We start from the raw sequence: 21633 nt of genomic DNA on the forward strand, positions 1-21633 counted from the left end.
TAAAAAAAATTCCTGGTTGCAAAGTTGAAATTAAAAAAAAAAGATGATAGATTTCAATGTATTATTATGAAATCTACCATGAAAAAAATCAGTACGATTGTGGAAGATCCTCGGGATCGTCCAGACTAATAATTAGTTAATTTGTTTATATGGCCATAACTTGTAAACTATTGAACTTACCGACTCCAGATTTCGTGTGAATTATTAGACAGTTATAAGGAATGAGAGGATGCGATTCTAAAACGTTTTGGTAATAATAACACAGTTTATAAATGTTTAATTCAAAAGTCATAAATAAACTTATTCTGTTTATAACTTTTGATCTAATCAATATTTTTTGACGCTCGAGGACTAGTTTTGTAGGTCTTTTGAAGAGGAAAAAGAAATTACTTTACTGTTTTCTCGTGGAAATGAACGGAAAAAAGTTATAAGCGAAAAACGTGAAATAACGTAAAAATTATACAATTAACCACTCTGTAAACAATATTCACCCCATTTTTATGACTGTGGAAACTAATATGTTACCTGTTGTACATAATATTTAGCATCAGTGACAAAAAGGCTTGCCGAAACAAAAAGTCGCGCCCAACTCTATATTTCCCGGACTATTAAATACAGCAGATAGATATCTGTTTCAATTAATCAGTTTCTCAAATTCAGTACCAAAACAACAATTTTAATACATTTATAACTGTTAAACTTCACTCAAACAACATGTTAATAATAGCGAGGTCACAGCCTTCAGGCATCGCTGTCTCATTAAATTGTTACGTTTTTTAGGATGGTCGCCCCTTTTTGTAGTAACGTTGCTCGGCGAATTATGCATGTATTCTAATTTTAGGCGTCAAGTTAAAACTGAAGGGAGAAGAGGAAAATCAATGGACAGAGACGGAAAGTTACTACAACCAAGATAAAAAGGAGCATGAAACGAGGACTGTTCACTATCGTGGCCACAACACGTTTTTGCACGTTGAAAATACTCTACAAGGCGGAGGTAAACAGAGATTTTTTTCCCGGGTGGGAAATACCCATAAGTGTGCTTTTCTACAGAGTGTAAGATGATTTAGATCAACTTACCTGTAAAAGTCAATGCCAGTACTAAAGTACTGTTCAGCTAGAGTCTATTTATTTTGTAACAGTGCGGATTTACAAGTATACATTCGTGCATAGATAAAACGAGAGAAGTAATACAAATAAAATAATGAAATACAGGGTGTTCTACAAGCTCTAGGACAAACATTGACAGATGGGACATTTTTTCTTATACAGGGATGGCCAAAAGTACGGAATAAAATTCATATCTTTTGAATGAGTTAATTTTTTTTAAAACGCCGAAACACGTTAATTGATTTTTCCCATCTTTCAGTTATATAATAATTAATTTTTCTTCAACCCCCTAACCCCCAGATACCTCTACCTTTTTTTTTCAAATGGAAACATAAGGCATGAGAGGGCTCGTTGAAAAGCTTATAGAAAACCGAATCCAGCCATACCAAAAAACAAGTTTTATTTTTTCAATAGCAAGGTTTTTAGGGTTGTATAAAACACCTACTTAACAAGTGAAATAAAATTTAATTATCTTCAGTGTTATCCTCCATGAATTTGCACAGAATNTCTGGGAGCTTTCAACGAAAACGCTGCCTAAACCCTTTGAGATATAACAAAATAATGTATGGTGGAATTGTGTATCTTATATAGGTCTACAGAAAAGTTTGCGATGCCATATGTCTATCTCTTAAGGATAACATACTATACCAACCCATTTTAATACTTTAAAAAATGGGCAATTATAAAGCGGTAATTGGAAAGCTATTTACACAAATACGGTATTCATCTTTATCATTTTAAATACGTCAGTTGGCTTGAGCATTTCACGAAGATTATTTTTTCTCTTTACACCATGCAAATTAAATGAATACCTTAGGAGATATAGTAAAATCAAAATAATGCGCTACGAAATTAATGTTGTGTCGCCGTGATTCGATCGGGCCGCGCGGGCGCCCCATGACCCCGCGCCTCGCGTCCGAGTTGGAGGGGTCCGAAAGTTTATGTAGTGTATCAATGTATGGTGGAATTGTGTATCTATTATATGCCTACAGAAAAGTCCGCGATGGCATATGTATATGTTAAAGATAACATACTACATATATCCATTTTAATACTTTAAAAAATTGGCAATTATAAAGCGGTAATGTAAAAGCTATTTACACAAATACGGTATTAATCCTTATCATTTTAAATATGTTAGAGGCTTTAAGCATTTCATGCACATTATTTTACTCTTCTACACCATATAATTTAAATGAATATCTTAGGAGTAATCGCAAAAAAATTACGGACGCGAGAATAAAATTCAAGCGCCTCGCTTCGCTTGATGCGATCNCCTGCTCTAGCTGTGATTTTCCCTCATGAAATTGATCCAGATATACCGAATGAAAGAATTTGGTTCCAACAAGATGGCGCTCCCCCACATTTTGGTATTGATGTTCGAAGATACTTAGATGAAATGTTTCCAAATCGCTGGATTGGTAGACGGGGTACAGTTGAATGGCCGCCAAGATCCCCCGACTTAACACCCCTGGATTATTTTCTTTGGGGATATTTGAAAGAAAGAGTCTACCAGGACAGACCGGATAATATTGAGAATTTAAAGAACAAGATTAGGGCGGAGATGCATAATTTACCAGCTGAAGTCATACAGAATCTAGTTGTTTCAATTTGTAAATGAAAAAAAACTTGTTATTGAAAAAATAAAACTTGTTTATTTGGTATGGCTGGATTCGGTTTTCTATAAGCTTTTCAACGAGCCAACGAAAAAAAGTAGTGATAGCTGGGGGTTAGGGGGTTGAAGAAAAATTAATTATTATATAACCGAAAGATGGGAAAAAATCAAAATCAGTTAATGTGTTTCCGCGTTTAAAAAAAAATTAACTCATTCAAAAAATATGAATTTTATTCCGTACTTTTGGCCATCCCTGTATGAACATAGGTTCGATTCGTTTTTGTTTTGAGGTTATAAACATTGAAATTTTATATAATTTCATATTTCAATCAAAGATAAATACAAATGGTGGTTACTATAACAGTAGTGAAAACTAGACAATGTTGAGTCATTGCAAATGTCGACTTCTTCATTTAATAACCATAAAAACATTTTGACAATGAACAGTCCTCACTATCGTAATCCAGAAACGGCCGACATTGTATAATTGCAATAAACTACCTCATCATCTTTACTTCAAAAATACAATAAAACACTTTTTTCATAATTTTAGGAGACTTGGGTCCTGGCAGGTTCGAGTACCCTTTCACCTTCCAACTACCAACTAACATCCCCAGCACCTATCAAGGACGTTATGGAGGGGTCACCTTCTCCCTTGACGCTAAAGTCGACAGGCCCTTCAAAGTGGACTACACTGATACGAAACAGATCGTCGTTGTTTCTCCTATAAACTTCAACTTGATGAAGGACAAACTCCAGTTGGTAAGTAGGCCAAGTTGTAACTTGGTAACTTGTAGCAGATCAGACTCAAAATATTACACGGAAAAACCTTTTGTTTCTCGAGAACGTTGAACACTATGAACGAACCTACGAACTACAAAATGAAATCGCAGAGGAAAATGGTCGGTATACAATCGCGGTGCTGTAGCAGCGTTTTGGTGACACTCCCCTTACGATTTCCATTTAAAAACATATAACTTTGGGTCATAACTCTGGAATCTTAAGACCTACTAAAAATCTAATACCGGTATTCAATTCTACGCCAAAGAATTAGTCTTGAGCAGTTTTCTCTTTAACTTTACGTTATTTAACAGCTGAGATACAGACATATTCAAAAGTGTAACAATAACAGCGAAACGCCCTCTGTAACTCAGAAACAAATGAAGATAGCAAATTTCTGATTTGACAATTGAGTTTGCCATGAAAATTGGGCTCGAGAACGTGGTGTCAGATGTATCATATCTTTAATAGTTTCTGAAATACCCTGAACCCCACCGAAAATGAACCAGTCTGTACATTATTTGCAAAAGGAAATGGAATGTCAAGGGAAAAAACCCATTTTCATTGTTTTTAAGTTCGAAGGCATTGGTATTCTCTTATCGAAGAGAGCCATGGAGGATTCTTTATTTTCATGAAAATTATGTGGATTTGAAGACGTGATTCATGATGATCCAGGTCAATCAACCCCGAATTGGCTAAGTTGAAAAATTGGGTACATGGGTACTACATGTTTTGAACGAAAACGATAAAAACTGGACAACATTGCTGCTTCTTTGCAACATCGACCTAGATTGCTGCTGGTGTTGAAAAATGGTGCCTTTACGTCAACACCATGAACAGAAAATAATTGCTTAGTCCTAATAGAAAAGCAACTCCCCAAGCAGAAGCCATTGTTGTGCATCTGGTGGGACGAAGAAGGAGTCGTCTATTACATCTAACAACTTTTGAGGACACTCTTTTATTGACAACATCGTTCCTCGAAACCGGCTTGGTGAATTCTTCGCTTCCGAAGTATCAGATGCCTTCAGGCACGTAACAGAAAAACTATCAGATCGAAGGCAATCGTAAATAATTTAGGGGATTATATGAAGGGACTTCGTATATGTATTTTGTTTATTTTCAGGAACCAGTTGACTATTCCGAAGACAAGACCCTGTGTTGCTGGTGTTGTGCCAGTGGTCCCATAACCATGGAAGTCCATCTGGATAAAGAAGCGTTTGTGGTGGGGGAAGTGGTTAATGTCAGGTTGGACATAACCAATATGTCCAACGAAAGTATCGAGAGCATTAGTGCTCAGTTGGGTATGGTAAGTTAATTTCTTATTAAGTATATGCTGAAAGACGCATTCTACATCACAAATTACAAAAAGGTTCATCCCCAGTATTATCAGGTTGCGATATTGTGACTATAGTCAAAACCTACAATTCACTTTTTCTCAGAATCGTCTGCCTTGAACGAATCTTCTATCTCCTCTCTCGCTCCTTGCTGTCGACTAGGCTAGCCTCACTATCCCAACTTTATCGGGCGTTATCGTTCATAGTCGAACTCTTAACTAAGTTTTACCGAATACAATTTACCGAACTTATTAACCAATTAAATGATTGATGAATTAGAATGTTAACTCTAACTAATCGTTGTGGACTTACAATTTATTTTGTGATTGGTGTTTTAGTGAATAAAGCGAGCTCGTTACACAGTACACAATATGTTTTAATTACGTAATTTCTTGTTTCTTTCAGAACGTTAAATGCAGGGTAACGTCTCCAAGTAGTGACAGCAAGTCGGACTTCGAGCTGCTGGCGACCGACAATGACACGGGCGTAGGAGCGCACGGGCAAAGAACTTACAATTTAACTTTGGAGATTCCAGAGTCGGCGCAGGTGCCCAATTTTAACTTGTGTGAACTCTTTCGGCAGGAGACTACATTAAAGGTGAGGATAAAGGGCAAACTACAGGGTGTTTCAGGATTATATGCAAAAATCTTAAGTACGAATTGGGAATCGGAAAATAAGAAAAAAAGTTCCTATAGACGTATGTCCGGAAATGATTCGTTAAGGAGTTACGGCCCTTTAAAAATGGCGGTTAAAATCGAGTTTTAATTTTTTTTTTTTAAATTTGAAAACAGATAAAATCCTGAATTTTGGTACAGATGTTATACTAATCGAGGCCCGCCATTTTTAAACGACCGTAACTCCTTAACGAATCGTTTCCGGACACGTCCGTAGGAACTTTTTTTCTTATTTTCCGATTCCTAATTCGTATTTAAAAATTTTGCATATAATCCTGAAACACCCTGTGCTTTGCAAAATTCAAGATGGCGGATCCAAGATGGCAGACCAAATTTTCAAAAAATAACACATTCGCGCCAAACTTGGTATTCGGGGGTTTTCGGGTCACTGATCACGAATCTGAGATCAGATTTATAACCATCTTGAATTTTGTAAAATTGGATCGTGATCAGCGACCCCGAAAACCCCCGTATACCAAAGTTGGCGCGAATGTCATTTTTTGAAAATTTGTTCGGCCATCTTGAATCCGCCATCTTGAATTTTGCAAAATTGACCTCGGATCCGTGATCAGCGATCCTGAAAACTCCTGTATAACAAATTTAGCGGGAATGGGTTATTTTTTTAAAATTTGTTTGGCCATCTTGGATCCGCCATCTTGAATTTTGCAAAATTGACCTCCGATCCGTGATTAGCGACCCCAAAAACCCCCGTATACCAAATTTAGCGCGAATGGGTTATTTTTTAAAAATTTGGTCGGCCATCTTGGATCCGCTACCTTGAATTTTGCAAAATTCACCTAGGATCCGTGATCAGCGATCCTGAAAACTCCTGTATAACAAATTTAGCGGGAATGGGTTATTTTTTTAAAATTTGGTTGGCCATCTTGGATCCGCCATCTTGAATTTTGCAAAATTGACCTCGGATCCGTGATCAGCGACCCCAAAAACCCCCGTATACCAAATTTAGCGCGAATGGGTTATTTTTTAAAAATTTGGTCGGCCATCTTGGATCCGCCATCTTGAATTTTGCAAAATTGACCTCGGATCCGTGATCAGCGATCCAGAAAACCCCCGTATACCAAATTTGNCTAATAGCTGAAATATTATTTAGCATCAGTATATCAACCACATTATTCCTGTTGTTAAATGCTACTATGGTGGTCTAGAGGTAACGGGCTCGCTTTGGAATCCAAAGGTTCGGGGTTCGAATCTCAGACAGAGCAAGACTTTTTTAATTTAAATAAAATTCGAAACCAACTTTAAATTTACCATCAATTGCAGTCCACCTCTCTTCCTTCACTCCGATCTCTATTACACATGCGTTTAAATCTAGAAATTTGAATTTACCGCCAATTTTATTGCCGCACTCTGATTGATCAAACAACCTATCGTTACTCGATTTTAAATTTACCGCCAATTTGCCGCGATCTGATTGGTCGAGAGACGTGGCCAATTTGAATGCTACGCTCTGATTGGTCGATGGGCGTGGCCTAAAAGTGGAGGAGAGGGGGTAAAATTCGTCAAAAATGAGCAGGATGAATCTTCATAAGAAAATACATGGGATTTTGGCGTTGAACTCACATAGCTTATCTACTTTTGTTATTTTTTTAAAATTCGTGACATCTGACCTTAATTGACCCGTTTTTTAAGGTTAGAAGAAGAACCATTCTGACTGCGGATTCACGTTCTGCGGGTCTTAACTATATAAATGAACATTTGAATATAGAAAAAAAAATTTTTGTAGTTTCCTAGCACTTTTTCTTGAATTTTTGCTATTTTTGACCTGTTTTTTGAGGTTAGGAAATTCCTGTGATGTGATATCTCAATTCTGACACCGGATTCGTGATCAGGAAGCAAAAATACTACGGATAACATATGTCGTATGAAAAGTACAGACAACTTTTTTTGTGTGTGGCGTGTTATCTGTGGGCGGGCCTAATAATAATAATCACCGGAAAACTTATTCCTGCTGACCTGTAATGAATGAGTATGAATTTCCCGCGCAATAATGTTCCTTGTAATTTTAGATAACTGCAGTGATAGAGGGTTGTCACAATGACATGGATTTCGACACGGAGATCACTATGGGCCACATTCCAGTTCATGATCCTTCATCGCCAGGTCTGTTAAATTATTCAAATCCACTTCATTTGCGACTGAATTTTACATTACTGCTTGTTTTTTATTTTCTAGCAGAGCAGTACCCACCAAGCGCTTACCAACCTAACATGTATCCTCCTAATACGTACCCACCTAATACGTATCCACCCAATCCAGTGATGCCTCCGTACCCGCCCGCCCAAGGCAAAATGCCCGGTCCAATGGGCTTCGTCGTGCCGCAAGGGGCGGATTCTGGTCCCAGCGCTCCTCCTTCGGACGGCGGGGCTTCGGCTCCTTCTAAAAGGGAGATAGCAGAACAGGAATTCGTTGTGGTGGGGACAGGTGAGGTAGCCATATGTATATAAAAGATGCGTTCGGTATTTACTCTTTTTCGTCTTGTGTCGACCAGTTTTGTTTCAGCAGCAGTTGCGGACTGATTTGAAACTATGAGATATACTTGGGAAATTATTTCGTGACTTAGACTCCCTGAAAGTACGTGACAACTTAAGTGGCCGACAATAACTCATATTTTGAAAATAGTTTTAGACTGCTGCAGAAGCAAACCTATTGCCCCTTGAGATGACTTTTATGGTTCTGACTTGATGAGGTTGTGTTGGTTGGTCATTCATTTAAATGATGTTTCCTAAAAGATAGAGTAGAGGATAATACCGAACTAAATAACTACTTTCAAAATTTTAATTCCAATGCAAATATATGTTTGAATTTTTCCGTATCAATTCGTTTCTTCATTTGTGCATTTACCTCAGAAGTTAATTTTTTTTTCAGACAATCCTCAGTTCAACGAATTACGTAAGTATTTTTTTATTGTTAAGTTACGATTAGAAAATAGTTATTTACACAAATATATAAAGTAAAGAAGGTGCATTTCTACAAGTTTCATACAATACGGATCAAAATTATGTATACGGGTTTTCAAAAAGTTTGGAACCCCCCCCCTCTATCTCAAAAAATACTGCTCGAACAAAAAAATGATTAGGACAAAAGTTGCAGGGTTTTGAGTGAGCAATCCAACGGTGACCTTGACCATGACCTTGAAGGTCATTTAGAGGTCAAGTTGAAAATTTTAAATGGAACCGTATAATTTTTACCCCGGCAATGGAAAAAATGGAAATTTATAAGTTCGGATATGACCTTGACCATGACCTTCAAGGTCGTTTACAGGTCAAATCGATTTTTAGTATATGACCCGATATTCCTCGCTCTTTTCATTTCCGGGATCAAAAGTATACGGTTCCATTTAAAATTTTCAACCTGACCTCTAAATAACCTTGAAGGTCATGGTCAAGTTCATATTCGAAAGTAAAAAATTTCCATTTTTCCCATTTCCGGGGCCAAAAGTATACGGTTCCATTTAAAATTATTTTCAACTTGACCTCTAAATGACCTTCAAAGTCAAGGTCAAGGTCACCTTGGGATTGCTCACTCAAAACCTTGCAACTTTTGTTCTAATCATTTTTTGTCTGAGCAGTATTTTCTGATATAGAGGGGGGTTCCAAACTTTTTGAAAACCCTGTATAAAGGGAGAGGGTCAGTTAGGCCGGTTTTCGGCCCCGTTCATTTTTGGCCAACTTTTTTTATTATCCAATTACTAATCGATTTCACCCAAACGGGACCTCCCCCCTCCTTCCTAGTCAGGATCAGGGTCAATTAGAGGTCAGATTGGTCAGAAAACGTGCATTAAATTAAAGGATCTCGGAGTTAAGGTTTTTTGGGTTGCCGAGTCCGAAACGAAGGATAGTTTGTCTGTACCAGGCCATTTTAAGGTTTCAAGGTTATTTCAAGGTCAAATTGAGAAAAATCCGACTAATTAAATGCCATCACCTGTTATATAGGTTTTTGGGATAGCTGAGTTCGAATCTGAGGTCAGTTTATCTGCATCAGGGCATCTGAGGGTTATTTCAAGGCCATTTAAAGGTCAAAAGACCTGACACAGATAAACTGACCGCAGATTTGAACTCAGCGATCCCAAAATCCTATATATCCTATATAATGTGGTCCGACTTGATTGCTCGGCTTTTCTCAATTTTACCTTGAAATGACCTTGAAACAACCTTAAAATGTCCAAACTAACCTCTGATTCTGACTCAACGACCCAAAAAACCTAAACTCCGATATCCTTCGATTTAAATGCACTTTTTCTCAATTTGACTTGACAATTGACCTTGATCCTGACTAGGAAGCAGGAGGAGGTACCGTTTGGGGTGGAATAGATTAGTTATTGGAGATAAATAATAAAAAAATTGTTCTTTTTTTAGGCCTAAAATAAAGGCTTAATTGATCCTCCCCCCTTTATTTTTAATGTATGTGGAAACGAATATAATGTACCTGTTACACTTTTACTTTACGTCAAAATGTTAATAAAATACTTAATTTTTTCAGCGCCACCTTCTTACAATGAAGCCGTGACATACCCCATAAAACAGTGAAGGGAGTTGGAAACGTGCCATAAATGCATACAGAAGAATTTTAAAGTACGTAAAATGAAAGAAAACTTGCGTCAAGGTCAATTTGTAGACGGACGGTTCCAACAGGTCAAAATAGGTCTCGACAGCACGCCGCTGTCTTACGCTTTTTATAACTATAATTGGTCTTTATCTGCGTATCGATTTTCTTTCATTTCCTGTACTGTAAGTTATTCCCCTACAAATTTCAATTGAGCTTGGGTAAAGCCCAGCAAATACAAAATAATAGGCTAGCGGGTAAAACTCAATTGACATTGGTACTTGTGACTATAGTTTTCTGTTTAGATTGCGATGTTGCCTTACCTCCTCATTTATTGTTTGTACTGTTATACAGTGTGACCTAAAAACACTCGAACACCCCCACCCCGATAACTTTTCAGTATAGGGTTCTACCAGAAACAAATTCAGATTTTCAGGATATCAAGAAACCAATATGGTGGGGATTTTGGATTTGACCTTCACTCTAAGTATCAAGGTCAAACCAAGATCTATAAAAAGGATTGTTTTCAACTCAGGTATAGATCAGTCATAAATATTCAGCCTTACCACATTTTTACATCAATGTTTGATTGCCATGAGGTAATGTATGTAAGACGCACATAATACATATATTCTTATAATTTTGTGTGTAATTTGCTATATTTAGATAAAGACATGCATATTGTATTCAAGCATATTTGCTTGCTGAACTATGATCAGCTGCCATATTTTTAAGTGATGTAAATAAAAAATGTATATTTTTGGTTCATTTTATACACTGTGGATTTATATTTTGTACGTTTTTGAGTGTGGAAGTAAATAAAGCTTACGTTTTATAATTATTAGAATAGTTCATTTGCTTACAAGATTTTTCCATTATATTTTGAAATAGGTATGAAAAAAGTGCAAGGATAAACACTGTAGGAATCTTGGTGAATTATAATATCTGTGTTGCAAAAACAATTGGACTTCGTATTGCAACTTTAAGTCGGGGTCAGTTTTTACGGGTAACAGTACCTGTACGTGTTCCCTAGGATAAGAATCTGAATTTTATTTAATCAAATAAATAGTCGAGTTATAATTAGTTTTTTAAATTGGATTTTAATTCTTGTGTACGTCGCGAATGGGAGATTAGCATGATAAGTTGTATCTGTGCACTATCAGCTCTGCCAATTATTACCTTTTTAAATCAATTGTTAGTGAGCGATGATGGAAAATAATTTAGCATATAAGCATATTGCTCAGCGACGTGTTATTTTAAAGTCATCATATATTTTTGATATCAATATGGACGAAATCATTCTATTGTTAAAAAAAACAATCTATTTACATGATTTATTAAATATTAACTAGTATTGATATATAGATACATTATTAATAGGGCTGTCAGAACTGAGCCACGGGACATAGGCGTACGGGTTATTTATTATGTCTACTGAATTGTCTACAATGCACCACCCTAAACACCAACGGATAGAAATATAATAGTATCCGTACGATAACAAAATAACAGTATACTAACATAACGTGAACGTAAAAAGCATTCTGAGGTGGCGCCTCATGCATGTGTCGGTTGACCCTTTTGGCACGCCATTGAATTGCGGCTCTCTCTAACAGCCATACCTACTAATTTAGTCCAGTCGGTATCTGTTTTAAAAGTAGGTTGTATACATGTGTCATATAGTAGCAGTTGAAAATAGTTCTAAATATTAGCTAAAATGATAATTGTGATGTACGCCCGCTGAAAAAGTTGTGCATAATTATTGTTAGCGCAAGAAAATGTAAAAAAAATTAAAAAGGCGCATTTTTCTCCTTTCTTTTATGTATAACTCGGAGAATATTGACATTAGCGAAAATAGTCAAAGGAAAACAAGTTTCGTTTTGAGATTCTCTTCAAACTAAAAGCGGCCCGAAATTTTTATGAGCATTATTGTCGCTGCAATACAGCGACCCAAAAAATTTTCGTGAAAAAAGATGTTTTTTTTTTTTCATGAATTTATTCCGGACTTTGACTTTAGAGCAGCCATATAAAAAAATGGTTCCGTTTTTTCGATCATTGTCGTATTTTATAAAGGAGTGAAACAGTCGACCCCATTGCAATATTTATTATTTAAAAATATTTGTTGGGAAGACTGATTTATTGAGCAACTTTTTTACCTCTTGTAATTTTTCGATAAAACCGATAGTTTTCTAGTAAAAAAAAGCTTTGGAAAATAATAACGTCAATATTTCTCAAAAGTATTACATATACATGCACATATTTCTTAATAATTTACCGGTGTCAATTTACGTTACAGACTAACTGAGGGCTTGTGACTTTATACTGGTGAAATAAACTAGGTGTTCTGTTTGGGACATCACTATCTGATAAGTTATCAGCTACAAGGTACTTGAGTTGTCGAAAAGTACCGCGAAAAGTAAATGCAGTCTTGATCTACAATAGGTAATAATCCGTTAGGTACATTTTTAGTTATAATTAACGTTATATTGCGGCAGATTGTTAATTTTGTGGAACTTCCCGATGCACTGGCAATAGAAACAGTGTACTTAACGATGTAAACAGGTAAATATAATCACCACATATTTCATTTAAATCAGTTCTGTGTTCTTGAACTGATGTTCATTTATCTGAAAGTTAGAATCGGGAATAATACATCTTTAGGCACCGTACTGTATATACGTACGTAAGTGAATTTAAAAAGGTGTAATTACAGTGCGACTAAGCCATAAAATGTGTAATTTCATTTAAAAAAATTGTGTATACACTGTGGACTAATTTGGTGATATAAAAAAGGTTAAACGGGGTAAGTTTTAGACAGTTCTATTGATAATTTAGTATAGCTTGCAGACCGCTCCTAGCTCTTCAGGTTTTTGAGTTATTTTGAAAAATAGTAAACGTGGCGTTTTCGAAAATCGTCTACAACTTTTTTATTTAGAGGAATTTGAAAAAAAAACTGAAAACATTTTTTCACAGCAAGTTTTTTCTAGGAATTTCACTGTATATTTAGATTTTCATTGCGACGTTTCGGTTGCGAGAAACCATCATCAAATTTCGTTTTTCTTATGGGTGCTATACAGGGTGTCTCAGTGTCAGCGTACAAAAATTTACCAGGGGGTCGACCAGACCAAAATAAGATTAAAATTCTTATAAAATATTTTTCTGCCTGCGCTCTCACTGAGTTACAGGGTGTTGTTTAGAAAAAAATAATAACATTCTGCAATAACTCAAAAACCCTTTCAGGGATTTAAGTAATTTTTGCGTCTATTAAAGGTCATTAAAACTACATGGTGCTTATTTCGATCTGACGCCAGGCGTGGCCTAGGCCAACTTGTCCTCGAGGTTATGTCTTCATAACTTTTACATATCCTAGTTTTATGTAATTTGATTAAGTTTTCCTGAATCTGCAATCGATTCTGAACAAAAAATGTGCTCTTGTTTCATAGCGCAAAAATAAACCGTTTTCGAGTAAACTGGGTTTAAAACATCACCTGCATCAATTCGCAGAAAAATTTATGTTATCTAGTAGGTACCTGTCATTATAAAAAACAAAGTTGTTTACAAGCATACATGTTAGAATTAATTATGGTACTCAAAGTTACGAGATATTAAGTTTACAAAACAACAAGATGTTAAGTATTATCAAATTTTCCAACAACGAATATGCCATTATGATATTTGTCTACGGTTTCTGTCATGGAAATTCATTGGTGGCCTCACGGTAGTATCTACGCAGGTTTCCAAACAGAAGGCAACCCTCACAGCACGTATTCCAACGAGTTTTCCAAAGAGTCGGTGAGACAGGGAGTGTTAAAATTGGAAATACCAGAATAAGAGGTAGGTAATTTGGAAGATGCAAGCATTTTAGAAGAAAATGTAATAGGTAGCTGCTGTTGTTGATGATCCTTCCACCAGTGTCCGAAGAATATCAACGCAAGTAGGTGTTCTACGAAGCAGCGTCTGGAGAATTTTAAACCGAGAAGAACCGTACCCATACCACCTACATAAAGTACAAACTTTGCATCCTGATGATTCCGAAAAAAGGATACAATTTTGCAGGTGGTTGTTAGAAAATATCGATAATGACGAAAATTTCCATCGAAGGATATTGTGGAGTGATGAAACTATCTTTACGAGAAATGTTATAAATAATTTAAAAATTTTCATGGTTGATCCATTAAAAATCCGCATGTGATATGACCCTCCACGTTTTAAAGAAATGTCTGGGGAGGAATCTTCAACGGAGTCATTACGCCTCCTCAAATTATTGTAGACCGTTTGAATTCAGAGAGATACAGGGATTTTTTAGAAAATATTGTTGATGGCGTACTAGATGACGTTCCCATAGCTTTGCTAAGTCAAATGTATACCAACAAGATGAAGCACCTACTCTTAACGGAAGACAGATATCTGCGTGGCTCGATTTACATTTTCCAGAACGCTGGATTGGGAGAAATGGACCTATTATGTGGCCTCTCAGGTTCCCTGACCTCAACCCGCTTGATTTTTTTCCGTTGATTTACGAAAGGTTTACAATTCCTTTGTAAGTAAATGGACAGCATTTCGAGCATAATATATTAAAATAATTGTTTTCTATTTTTATTTTTAATATTGTCATTTTGCTAACATAATTTAGTTGTTGTTACATAATTTTCAATTTTATTTTTAGTTCCCATATACGTAACCAAATATTAAATAATTCATAGAAAACTTGTTTAGTTTTTTCATATTCATTGAGCCGCAGCTACATGGAAAACTGTACCTTAACGGTAAACAACTTTGTTATTTATAATGACAGGTACCTACTAGATAACAAGAAATAAAATCTTTGCATGCATTTTTCTACGAACTAATGCAGTCGATACTTTAGACCTAATTTACTCGAAAACGGTTCATTTTTGAACTATGGAACAACAGCCCAATTTTTGTTCAGAATCGATTGCAGATTCAGGAAAACGTAATCAAATTACATAAAACTAGGATATGCAAAAGTTATGAAGACATAACCTTGAGGACAAGTTGGCCTAGGCCGCCCCTGTCATCAAATCGAAATAAACACCATGTCGTTTTGATGACCTTTAATAGGTGTACACTTTACCCAAAAATTACTTAAATCCTTGAAAGGGTTTTTGAGTTATTGCGGAAAGTTGTTATTATTCTTTTCTAAACAACACCCTGTAACTCAGTGAGAGTGCATCGCAGAAAAATATTTTATAAGAATTTTTGGAATGTTTATTTCTCTATCACATACTCTTGTTGACGATGTTTGATTGTTGTTGAAATAATCTATTATTTGATTGTCCCTGTTATTTATTGTCTTTTGCATAATTCTTAGCATGTGGCTTTTCAAAACTTCCAAATATTCTCAATTTTGTCATAAGTTTAAAAAAATACCGTTTATTTGGTGGTTATCTTTCGGGATTATTTCCAATATAATTATTTATTATTATTTGAATTTCTATTATTTTTAATGTAGCACTGTAACATTATAGTCTAAGATCCAGATAGGGTTCCGTGTCCAACAGAGTGCCACGGCTGCAGACCACTTATTCTGAAGTATTTTGACATCCTGAATCCAAAAACCTTGGTCGCAAAACATGAAAATGGTCAGTTTAATTGTTATTAACAAATTAAATGTTTAAATGGCCGTAAAAATTTATTTTTATAGCTAGTACAATTTTTTATGCGTTAATAGTTACGTTTGCCCATAACCAATATATATTTTTTTGAAAATTAAAAAAGATTAACATTAACCAAAGTTATTGCAAATTTAGTGCAAATATCTTACATTTTCCGTCTCCGCGCGCACTAATTCTACCATATCTCTGGTTCTAGTGGACGGATTGAGACGCACGACATCTCATTTTAAAGCTTGAACTTTATTTTACAAGATAGGTAAGTTTCATCTATTAATTAATTTATTTAACAATTAATGGCAGCTTAGAAAGTTGTAAAATTTCAACAAAAATGCTGGTTTTATTTGTTTATAAGGCTTTTTTATTATTCAACTTTGATGAAAAGCCAAAAAAGTTACCGGACACTGTTCCTCGCATCCTAACAATCATTTCATGCCTTATAGGTATTAGTTTTTCTTTATCAAGTGTCAGTCTAACTATTAACAATTAACTTTATGATTAACAATAGTTCAAATGACAGGCAGTTTGAAACAAATGAAAATATTATTATCGTCATGGAGATTCATATCCTACTAATGGGGCTTTTCTTCGTAAACACGTGGCCATTATTATCACTTTTTTACTCAACGCCATGACATTCATAAAAAGCTTTTACAAAAATATGGACTGTTCTATAATAATTTCGAAAAATTATGCGCTGTTGACAGATTTATTAAAAATATTGGAATATGGGTTTTTGAGGTTGTATTTGGAATTTTTTCTTACTCATATTACATAATTGAAACGCCAAAAAAATGTTCTATTTGCTCAGTTTAAAATTCAATATGGCGACCGTAAGAAAAACGAAAGTTGATGATGGTTTCTCGCAACCGAAACCTCGCAATGAAAATCTAAATATCCAGTGAAATTTCTCGAAAAAACTTGCTATGAAAAAGTGTTATCAGATTTTAAAAATTCCTCAAAATAAAAACGTTACAGACGATTTTCGAAAGGGCCACATACATTTACTTTTAGAGTTAGAACCGGTCCGCAAGTTCCATTAAGTTAGCAACAGAACTGTCTAAAACTTTCCCCATTTAAACATTTTCCTATCTCTTATAGTTTCCAAGATACCAAAACATGCATCACGAAAATGATCCACACTGTAAGTTGAATGGTATTTGCGACAATAAAAAAAATGAAAAGATAAATAAAAATGACACAATGTCTTATATTCTCTGTTGGTAAAACACATTATGGCTATTGTAGTAAGTAGTATTATTTTTTTGTTCAGAAGCTAATAATCTGTCGTGTTTCAGCTTGGTAGGTCAGAACTACAACATCCAGTATACTCCCAAGTCCTATTTAAACCACAAGACATTTAACACTCTGTTGCATTTTGTGACGCGGTGTTGTGCAATAGGTACGTAATTATCTCTGATTAGATAAGTATTTATTTATAAAAATTCTCGATAACTTTGATTGATCACTAAGATAAACTATTCTGAAAAATTGGATAATGATAACCTCCATCTTTATTAAGTAACTGTGCTCGCTGTTATACCTCTGCAGTATATCATACAGTATATTTCAAAACAGACATCATCGCAGGTAATATATAAATATTATCATTATCAGACATGCTTGACGTGTATTAAAATTTGTAAACAATGTTTACCGACTTATTTTTTAGTTACATATTTTATTTTGAGGTATATTTTTGAAATGATTCACGTTCACAATTTTATTGTGGGGTTAATTTTCAAAAAACGGTTAAATTGATTGACTGCGATGCATAACTATTTTGTTTTTAAGGCAAGTTTTGACGTAAGGGCTTGGTAAAGTTACTCTAACCCTCTCTTATGTCACTTTACCCAGCTCTCTCTTCAGCAACAACGCACGTGGATGTGAGGGGGCAAGCAATTTTTTTCAGGATTATCTTCAGTACAATTCACATAATAAAAGTGTAGATCTGGGCGAGGTCCGGAACATTTTCAAAATTGCAAAAATGTTTAAAAAACTAAAAAAGTACCTATTTTATCTGAGTTTTTTTACTTATATCTTGGAACCTTATGCATTTGTGAAGAATATTGAAGACGAAAAAAAGTTTTAGAATTGAATTTTGCACAATATCCTGTAAGTTAAAAATGTTTAAATTTATTACCGATGTTGCAAAATAGCAATAATTGATGAAAAAAAGGCAAAATAATNTGATAAAAAAAAGGCAAAATTATTAAGTTTTTTGGATAATTTTTTAAAAATATTTTAATTGCCCCGAGTGCGTTTTAATTTTGGTAAAAAAGACTTTGGAGTATAATAAAACAACATACCAAATTTCATTAAAATCGGTTCTATAGTTTTCCCAAAATAATTTTTTGAAAAAAATTTTTAAAGAATTATATTGTTATGTTATATTTTCCTGCGTTGCGAGCAAAAGAATGGGTATTTGAAGTTTCAATTCGATATTTTGATACTAGACTTAAAGGTTTCTGGAAAATAGCTTACAAAATGACTTACTACATTGATTTACAGATTTAGCCGGCGTTAGAAAATGTCATCCTGTCTGATACAGTTGGATAATTTCCAAGGCCTATACTGCGCAGGAAATGTCATAGCAGGGAGGGTGATCTGTTCATTCAATAAAACCAAATCCATAGGAGGTAAATATTTTGAAAAGGAACATTGTTTTCATATATTTTATTCCTTCTGTTATATCTTTTCTATTCTTGCTCATATCTCATATCTTATATCTTTTATCTTATATCCCATGTCTTATATCCCATGTCTTATATCCTATATCCTATATCCTATATCCTATATCTTTTATCCTATACCCTATATCCTATATCCTATATCCCATATCTTATATCCTATATCTTATATCTTATATCCTATATCCTATATCCTATATCCTATATCCTATATCCTATATCCTATATCCTATATCCCATATCCTATATCCCATATCCTATATCCTATATCCCATATCCCATATCATATATCCTATATCCTATATCCCATATCCCATATCCTATTTCCCATATCCTATACCCTATATCCTACATCTTCTATTATTATTATTTCCTGTATCATCTATACTATACAAGTATTCTATACTTCCTATTTGGAATACACCGAGCTGGAAAACGTTCAAAATAAAGACGCACAGCTAACATAGTATTCCCCTTGGCAAGGCTGTAAATAAAATGCATATCTGCTAATTCTGGAAATGAGTATTCCATTTCTAACAGATCTAAACCAAAGTACAACCGCTTAAGGAAAGCTAGATGTCATGACTGACAATGATGTTTTGTCTGAAAACATCTGAAAACAAATTTTGGTGGCTTGGTCAAAGCATACTTATAATGTTTTTATTTTCATTTTCCTATGTTAGCAATAGGAAAAAATGGTATTTACAAAACGTTTATTTACGGAAAAGTGACAAGAGCTAGGAATAAAACGCAAGAGGGTAATTTTGTTTAAAATAAAATGTAGATTACACAAAAATATTAAAAAAATGTTTTTACCAGTGGCGTACCACAATTTTCTTCGAAAAANCTATATCCTATATCCTATATCCTATATCCTATATCCTATATCCTATATCCTATATCCTATATCCTATATCCTATATCCTATATCCTATATCCTATATCCTATATCCTATATCCTATATCCTATATCCTATATCCTATATCCTATATCCTATATCCTATATCCTATATCCCATATCCTATACCCTATATCCCATATCCTGTATCCTGTATCTTATATTCCATAACTTATACCCTATAGCCCATATCAAATATCCTATATCCTACATCCTATATTATTATTATTTCCTGTATCCATCTATACTATACAAGTATTCTATATATCCATTCATCGTTTACTTTAATGTTCGATACTGCAATGAAGTGCTACCGATTTGATTTAGTTTCTTCTATTCGATAGTGATCAATAGACTATCTTTCGTCTTTTTCAGGGATCAAACTGAAACTGGAAGGACAAGAACACAACTCATGGACTGGTACTGAAAGTTACTACGACCACATCAATAAAAGGCAACAGACAAGGACGATTTATTTCAATGGGCAGAATACGTTTTTGCGCAACGACATTGTTCTGCATGGTGGAGGTAAGCGAAAGTAGAATTGGTAATATTTTTAAGTTTGAAGTTGGAGCAATTCTGTCACACGTTAAATTAGTCCAAAAAATGTTTTTATGCCTTTTTATTAAATTCGGCTAAATCTGGGGTACGTTACAATGAAAGTTTAAATACAAGTCTTTAAATATTACTAATTTTCATAAAATTGGTACGTGTTTTCACAAACATCCGATCTTGCTTAGTTTTGGTGTCAGTTACTGAGATTGTGACCGATTTTCATTGGACCAGCACGCCCCTAACAAATCCATTATTGCGGCGGTCTGTAATGTAAAATCCATGTTACTAAAATCATTGAAGAAAATATTTATGAAAATTTGACCTTCATAAAGAGGTAGTCTCATGGGTTTCAAGGGAGTTTTTCTTGTGCAAATTGGTTTATGCACATTTCTACTTATATTTGGTCAGAAGAAACTAGTTATTTTCAATTCAAAACTCGATTGGTGACTGATTTTTTTTCCTGTTCTTCTAGAATTTGCTATAGACAAAAGTATATTACACACGATGATAAGATATATTTATAGACTCGTAAAACTAATCTATCCGCTATTAAAATATTATTTAATTTTATTTAAACGAGTATAGGGCATATTTTTCAATTGATTTATATCACTTTCCAGAGAAAAAGTAGTAGGCCTTGAGATTAATCATCAGGATGATTTTTATTCAAATTGTTCCAAATATATAAACTGAGTCACATTAAATCTCTAATAAAAACTATTAGTAGATGTATATCTCTCATTTCTTAATTACTGAAACAAGTGATTAAAATGTGATTATTGCCAAGATGTGTCATTATTTATAAATAAGCCTAAGTAGAACACGAAAAAAGCCTTGGTATGGATGAGTCAGTAAACTGAATAAGATTAGTGGTTAATGAATTACAGTTAATGAGATCTTGATAAAAATGTTCTAAAAATTTAAATTTAGCATTGTTATTGATAACTTGTAAGATACAGAAGAGATACACTTATTTAGAGGTTATATCACAAATCCATTCTTAAAGGAAGCCCAAACGTTTTCCTTTTGATTTGGCAACATCCTGTTTATGGTTCTTTGTTTTCTTTGTCAGTTTTTCCACCTGTGAACTGTTTTATCAAAAAAACCCTGCCCCAAAAAAAATATAATTCAACTGAAAAATATTTATTATTACGTCTACAAAGATAATTTGTTTTGGCGTTATTTATTTGAAAACGGGTATTTAAACTGTAACTATAGAACTATATAGTATTAGTAGAAATTAAAGTACATAGATGTATAAATTGGAAGTCTTTTTGCTCGACACATAACTTGCATAATAATGACCTTGAGTTTGATAAATGCACTGGTGTAGAAGATGATGGATAATCTTGAACGCATTATAGTAGTTCCCCCCTTATATTTCTCGGAGGAGAGTATTCCTGCTGTTCCTTATGACACCAGGAGAAATAATCAAGGGGATTAATGTAGGGTGATCGTTGAAGTCCTGATTCAGGGCCTCCCTTGCTTAAAGTGATGTTCGTGAGCAGTATTTTCATTCAGATTTTACAAAAAATAATACGCAACTATTTGGATATTTTATTAATCCGCTCTCAAATAATAAATAGGAATAAATTTCCACGTTATTTTTTATTATGGAGACCTTCGCCAATAGCCTTACTGTAACCGTAAATTAATAAATTATATTATTAATAATAATATCAGAACTTATAATTGTATTTAAAATAAAATTAAGTAACAGAAAAAAACAAAGTGATATATTTACCTAATAATTAACAAAATTGTTCCTACTTTGTTTATGAAT

General features: G+C 34.3%; 2 protein-coding genes across 5 annotated transcripts in view; both read left to right on the forward strand.

The window, feature by feature from the left end:
* LOC108915191 (arrestin domain-containing protein 3) overlaps positions 1–10914 on the forward strand; it is a 20512-nt gene extending 9598 nt beyond the window's left edge. The window contains exons 3-10 of one of the 2 annotated variants that reach the window (XM_023455298.1): positions 842–994; positions 3276–3484; positions 4626–4808; positions 5242–5433; positions 7538–7631; positions 7704–7952; positions 8397–8420; positions 10011–10914. In XM_023455298.1, the coding sequence (XP_023311066.1) occupies positions 842–994; positions 3276–3484; positions 4626–4808; positions 5242–5433; positions 7538–7631; positions 7704–7952; positions 8397–8420; positions 10011–10057 (1151 nt within the window). In that variant the 3' untranslated portion in view covers positions 10058–10914. The remainder of the gene's footprint in view (positions 1–841; positions 995–3275; positions 3485–4625; positions 4809–5241; positions 5434–7537; positions 7632–7703; positions 7953–8396; positions 8421–10010) is intronic. The other variant, XM_023455299.1, reaches the window with a different exon arrangement.
* A 1589-nt stretch (positions 10915–12503) lies between these two features.
* LOC111691872 (arrestin domain-containing protein 3-like) overlaps positions 12504–21633 on the forward strand; it is a 14717-nt gene continuing 5587 nt past the window's right edge. Inside the window, exons 1-4 of one of the 3 annotated variants that reach the window (XM_023455310.1) lie at positions 12504–12635; positions 17005–17108; positions 18218–18345; positions 19671–19823. In XM_023455310.1, the coding sequence (XP_023311078.1) occupies positions 18237–18345; positions 19671–19823 (262 nt within the window). In that variant the 5' untranslated portion in view covers positions 12504–12635; positions 17005–17108; positions 18218–18236. Of the gene's footprint in view, positions 12636–17004; positions 17109–17212; positions 17297–18217; positions 18346–19670; positions 19824–21633 lie in introns of those variants that run through there. The other 2 variants (XM_023455312.1, XM_023455311.1) reach the window with 2 other exon arrangements.

Source organism: Anoplophora glabripennis, unplaced genomic scaffold, assembly GCF_000390285.2.
Source record: "Anoplophora glabripennis isolate ALB-LARVAE unplaced genomic scaffold, Agla_2.0 scaffold155, whole genome shotgun sequence".
Classification (NCBI taxonomy): domain Eukaryota; kingdom Metazoa; phylum Arthropoda; class Insecta; order Coleoptera; family Cerambycidae; genus Anoplophora; species Anoplophora glabripennis.